Source organism: Penicillium concentricum (assembly GCF_028827145.1).
Source record: "Penicillium concentricum strain IBT 3081 chromosome Unknown utg000001l_segment0_segment0, whole genome shotgun sequence".
NCBI lineage: Eukaryota > Fungi > Ascomycota > Eurotiomycetes > Eurotiales > Aspergillaceae > Penicillium > Penicillium concentricum.
Genome location: NW_026622754.1, coordinates 3,559,188 through 3,565,187, shown reverse-complemented (window position 1 = coordinate 3,565,187; position 6,000 = coordinate 3,559,188). Strand labels below are relative to the sequence as shown.

General features: G+C 43.2%; 1 protein-coding gene across 1 annotated transcript; it reads right to left on the bottom strand.

Annotated features, from left to right (window-relative positions):
* Positions 1-1,347: 1,347 nt before the first annotated feature.
* Positions 1,348-2,411, bottom strand: N7517_001345 (homeobox domain-containing protein; the record flags this gene model as incomplete). Its single annotated transcript, XM_056719075.1, has 3 exons — positions 1,348-1,494; positions 1,552-2,255; positions 2,318-2,411. The coding sequence occupies 3 exons, from the start codon at positions 2,409-2,411 to the stop codon at positions 1,348-1,350; spliced, it is 945 nt and encodes a 314-aa protein (XP_056583210.1).
* Between the last annotated feature and the right edge of the window lie 3,589 nt (positions 2,412-6,000).

Here is a 6,000-nt window from a genome sequence, read left to right as displayed (position 1 = left end):
GGTAAAGTAAAAGGTTCCATGGTCAGAAGTGGTTCCTGTGGATTTGTGGGTTTTTATTTAGATTTGTAGATTTATGGAAATCCACGGTACTCCAACGGAGAGGCCGAAAAAGTTGAAGTTTAAGTTCTGCAGCTGTCAGTTCGGGATTTCACAACTTTGGAAGTTAAACAGAGGCAGAGTACGGTGACTTATAAAAACTTAAGATTTAATGCAATGCAATGCTTATAATTAGAGCAAAGTAGATCCTGACTGGATCAAACTCTAAGAGTCAAAGACCCTGGTAGGATTGAAGTTGATGTTTGGTAACTCGACGTCATGAAGATAATAAAAAGTCAAAATTGGAGTCGATCTTGACATAAGGTGGAGTAGAGAATTTATCCACTAGTTTACGGGTCTATCAATTTGGAATTGACAGTCCAAACCTTGGTCTTCCCTGAACTTATTTTTTAATCAAACAAGATTTTTAGGGAGAGAAAAAATATAGAGGTCCACGTCCGATATCTATATTGTATGGACATGAATACTCGCAAGACCGTAGAGAATATCATCGTCGAAAAAAAAGTTGTGCGAGCCACTAGTAAGGCTAGGTCCACGTTGCCGCGGGATGCGAGCAAAGAACATAGGTTAGTGTCGATGGAGACGAAGTGGAGACGGGTTGCGTGGGCAGCTGAGATCTGCTCCGTATCTCCGTGACATTTGAGATTCGGATGCTTGTACAAAGTAGAACGTATTATCAAAACCAGAGAATAAAATGGAAAATAAATGTGTGCAGATTTTGAAAGCCGAGGGTTCCTCTAAACACCTAGTAATGCAATTTTCGCTGGTTGTCCCAGGGCACTAAATGCAATGGAAATGCGGTGCAACATGGAGAGAAAAGAAAAAAAAACAAAACAAAAACAAAGTAGAGTAAATCACAGAAATGATTCGGTGGGATTCCCCAATGCCATAATTTGTCGTATACCCCTTTTGCTTGATTTCCAACAAAGTAAGTTTCCGCTTGGTAAACGCGACCAAAGAGAAAGGGTATCAAAATGTCATGTCTGACTAAAGTATCCGTACCGGACGGCAATGCGACACGTAGAGTGAAGTCCGGAGAACTGGAAGGTGAGAAAAAAGGAGGAAAAAAAAGAGAAACAGAAAAAAGAAAAGATGCCAGTCTATCGAGCTCGCCGTATCCTCAACCCCGTGATTCGTAAATGGTAGGTTGAAACAATATAAAGCCTCCCAGTCGTAAAGTGAATAAAACGCTGACGTTGCGAATGCCGTGTAACGTTCAAAAATGAACAGAAATAGAAAAAAAAAGGCCGTTATTTAACCCGAACCTCCAGGTCCAGGTTCATCACCTTTTTAGTGATGAGGAGAGGGCAGGTGCTCCGAGCCATCAACATCACTAAAAGGCGACTGTCGTTGAGACTCCGTATCCGCACCACTGCGCATTTGATTGCGCAGCGCAGGAAGTTGTCGTCTCCGAGCATTGATAAACCAGTTGCTAATCTGTATAAAGTATTAGAAAACCACACAAAGAACCCCATTGTCGGTAAAATTACTCACCTGGCTAATCGAAAGCCCGGTTCTCGTCATAAACATCTGCTTATCCTCTTCACTAGGGTAAGGGTGGTCAAGATGCTCATGGAACCAAGCCCGCAAGATATCGGTTACAGGCTTGGGCAGGTTCCCCCGTCTCCGCTTCGTCTTGGGATCAATCGGATCGCCCATAATCCCAAAATTCCCCTGCCCATGGCCCATCATCTGTGGCGACATCTGCTCATCCACGTACCCGATAGGAGGATGCCCATACGGTGACTGAGGGTGCATAATAGGTGCGAAGTGCTCACGGGGGTGAGGATCAGCGGACATCGCTGCTGACGGTCCGGGCTGGCGATATTCCTGCGCGACAAAATGGTCGGACCGTGGGGCTCGCTCGGAATACCCTTTGCTGGAGGGGTTCATTGCCCGGCCGGGCATGGCGTCCAGGTCGCGGATTGGGGGAAGAATTGGGCTGGGACCGCGGGATGCGTTCTCGGATAGATGCATGTGATGGTGGCCTGGTTCTGGCATGCGGGGTTGATGTTCTGCGCCGCGGGAGACTGTATATTCGCGGTGAGATTCGTATGGCATGTTGGTGGATTGGTTGTATGGGATTGAGCGGGGGTCGGCCATATCGTGGCCTGAGGGTGGGCGGTCTTGTGAGTGGCGGGGTGTGGTGTAGAACGGAGATGTTGATTCAATTTCATCGTGGAGGTGGGGGGAAGAAGCTGCGAGATGTTAGATATTGAATTCAGGGTGTATTTCCCCAGAAGGTTGTATCTTACCTCGCGGAATGAGGGGAGGGTTTGGTGAGGATGTCCGGTTGACTGGGTATACGAAATAGCCATATCGGTATCTTCGTCTACCTCGCGGGACTGTGACATAGACAAGGTAGGGGAGGGACAAGGATAGAAATGTCCGCAACGAGTTTCACAATGTGTTACCGAATAGATCTATACTCGACACAGCGGATATGAGAATCGAAGATCCAGAGAAATAAAAGGGAGGTGAAATCCAAAGAAGCACTCGGGAAAGTAGGCTGATTTTACGTCGACATGGTAGAAGAAAAACGAGAAAGGCCAAGATTATATGCAAGGTTGGGGAATGAGGGCAATGGAAATGGTTCCCAAATAATGCAGGGCCCCGTACATTATTTCAACCAAAAAAAAAGTCGCCCCAATATGTAAAATTAATTAAATAAAAAAATAAAAGAGATATCCAGCTGTTACATGTCCATGGTAAAGTAAGAACAGGGGCCGAAAAATGACGATCGTGGGCTGGTGGATACAGTGGCCGTGTCAAGGGCTAAGGGGGGCCTTAAGGTTGAGTCTCTGGATCTCACGAACTACTTTCCATATATTGTTTTTTTTTTTTTTTTAGGGATTTAGGGATTTAGGGGTTTTGATTGGATGTTTCGGAGTAAAGGAATCAAATAAAAAGAATTTAAAATAGGAAAATCAAAAAAAGAAATAAGTGTTCACTAGTGTACGTCAAAATCGGGGATCCCATGTTATAAGCAAAGTTTCATACCCTAAAAAAAAAGAGAGATTCTAAAGATCTGAATCCCCAAACGAGATACATACATGAGAAGTACTCAAAATATAAAAGAAATAAGAAATAAGAAAGGTTAGAGAGGGGATGTCCGGCAGACAGCCACGGGAGTAAGGAGGGGAGAATTCTGTCATAATGTGCCTGAGTCAGGCTAAAGTTAATTACTTAATTAAATATATATTAAAATCAAATCACATTCTAATTGCTTTTTTTCTGGGGATCTGGGAGATTGAAGTAGTTCATGGGAAAAAAAAAAAAAAAGAGAAATATCCACTATGGGAGGAAACCTTGGAAAGACAAGAGTGTTGAATCCAAGATCCAAAAGATATAACCCGAGATCTCTCAAATATATATATTTTTTAAAAGACCCAAACTGGGATCTTTCAGACGACTCCAAGTCGAAGGAAAAGATCGCCGCTTTCAAGGAGAGTTGTCACTGGTTCCAAAAAGATCGTGTTCCGAGGGGAGCTTAACCCGGATGGTGGGTAAAAAAGCCAGAAATGTTCTGGATTTGATTTGAACGAATGAGAAATCGAAGAGATGACGCCTCGGCTCGATCGATCGGGCACGGTGATTGATCGACCAGACGGAAAGAGAGGGGGGCTGGGTATTGGCAGGGATCTAGGGGTTCTTCAATTTGTATCTCCACTTCCTTCGAGAGCTTGCCTCTTTTTTTTTTTTTTGGTCTCCGAACGTCAGATCAAGGATCACCCGGAGAACCCGCTTTGGCTTTTTCTTTTTCCCCTTCTCATGCGTGCCCTGTGAATTTGTGGCTGGTGACTTGATTGGACCATAGATATGCTCGCATATGATATCTCTTAGGTGTGTCGCATTTTAGGTGCTTAGTCTAAAATGTCACCGATAAAAGTGATTTGCGCTAAGGATCTTTGCCTCGCGTATCGCATCTGTAATCGGGAGCACTATATTCTGGAGTTTCTCAGCTTGGACACGACATCGCACTAACAGACCCGCTCTAGAAACTAGTCACATTCTGACAATTTAATAATGGCGCCAGTCTCTGTCTGGAGATAGACTAAATGCAAGCTGAGTGTGATTCAGTCCATTGCCACTCTGCTAATTCGGAACAATGGAGTTTTCTATTTCTTCATTTTTTTTTTGGGTGTGATTGGATAGGTTCCTAATGAATCCTGTATAGTACAATGTAATAAGAAAAAAAAGCGTTGGAACACTATGGAATCGTTGTCTTTCTCCTTTATAGCCATATGATCCATACGGAGTACTCCGTATAAGAACCTGTCTCCATCTGACAGCCGAGTCTATTTACTTGGAAGTTTAATATATTATTTGAAAGCGGCAGTCACCTCGGGCCCTAAGGTATGTCCTTTTATTGCATTCAAGCTAAGATTCGATCCACCCATCAAAAGGAAGATCCCTTTGTATTTTATTTCCGATCGGAGGAACTAGTCTCGAAGGTTTGGATCTACCGAGACTTTCCTTTGATTCGACAGAGAGAGATCTTGGAAAGTCGGAACTTTAGAGTTATTTTATGAAAATGTCAGAGGTATGGAATACTCCTAATAAAGAGAAAAAAAGAAAAAAAGAAATTGCAGTTCCAGCCGATCGTCATACTTGCCATTAGGCCCCAAGAGATCCGAGATCGTGCATGAGGGAATGCAGATCATCGGATCTCGCAGGCAACCAGGATTGTCCCTGGGAAAATGACTGGTCCAAAATGCGTGTGGTCCTCTCAGAGCCCTCAAAGTCCAGGAAATATAGAGGGGTAAACATCCAACATCTTCTCTCTTGCATACACTTTTGGGTATACACTAGCGTCGGAGGAATTACTCCAGATCAGTGGAATACATATTGAACCATGCATTAATTGTCATTTCCATTTCCCGGTTCTTGGGTCTACCGGGGTTTTCCAAGGTTTGTTTTTTTAATATATATATTTTTTTCTTTTTACCATTTTCTTTGATTTTTAATTTCTCCAAATTTGTGTGTCTAACCTTATTTTCATTATTCTGACATTTGAGCTTCTATTTATAAGGATTCTAGATATTGAATTGCCAAGGATTCCTTCTAGAATCAATAGTCTCCCTTGAATTCTTCTTTTCTTATCTCCATGTGGGTATCAGAAAAAAACATAGCGATTGGGAATATAATAAAATATAAATGAGGAGCGGTATAGCACATAGTACAAGTACTCCATAGCACGGTAACACAATAATGCAACCTTAGGCATCCAAAAAGGGCTTTCTGCATAAAAACCGGCCTCAAATTAAGATGTCTAGACCGTTAAGAGGTGCATGGCTTCCAACTACGGAATATGGAGTACTTGGCTGGAATCTAGACAATCCGATTTGTTTGCTTATTTGGCTGCCCAAATGACATAGACTTGTGTCACAGGAGTAGTTCATGCATGATTTAGGTGTGCCAAGCATATAGTTCATGACAAGGCCACCAATCCCTCACCACCATGCGAAATAATAGTACAGACTCTTTTCTCTATTGGTCAATCAATCCTTTATTATTTTTTACATGGGGGTTCTTTATCAAACATGACGTGGGTGTCAGGCGTCTCTTTTTTCAACGGGTTAGGCAGTTAGGCAGGGCTCGGGAATAGAATTCCTATCCTGTCCCCATGGAGTAGCATGACTCGTTGGATCGTGAAAATTGTAGCGACGGGAGCCCGGGTGATGGATCGCTGGGTCATGCATTAGTGCCTGACTCGGCGCTAGAGACCATGTCGATAGTACTTTGTCTGCTTGATTAGTGTTTGGCTATTCTTGTCTGCTAAATTTAGAGCCCATATCTAACGTCAGGTCGCCCGATTAGGAGAAACTGTGATACTGTGTGAGATGTCAGAGCTATCACTTCCGGCTACTTCCTATACTGTATATTGTAAACTCCGTGATTGGAAATTTCTTAGGCATGACTCCAACCTCATCTAGGAAAGAT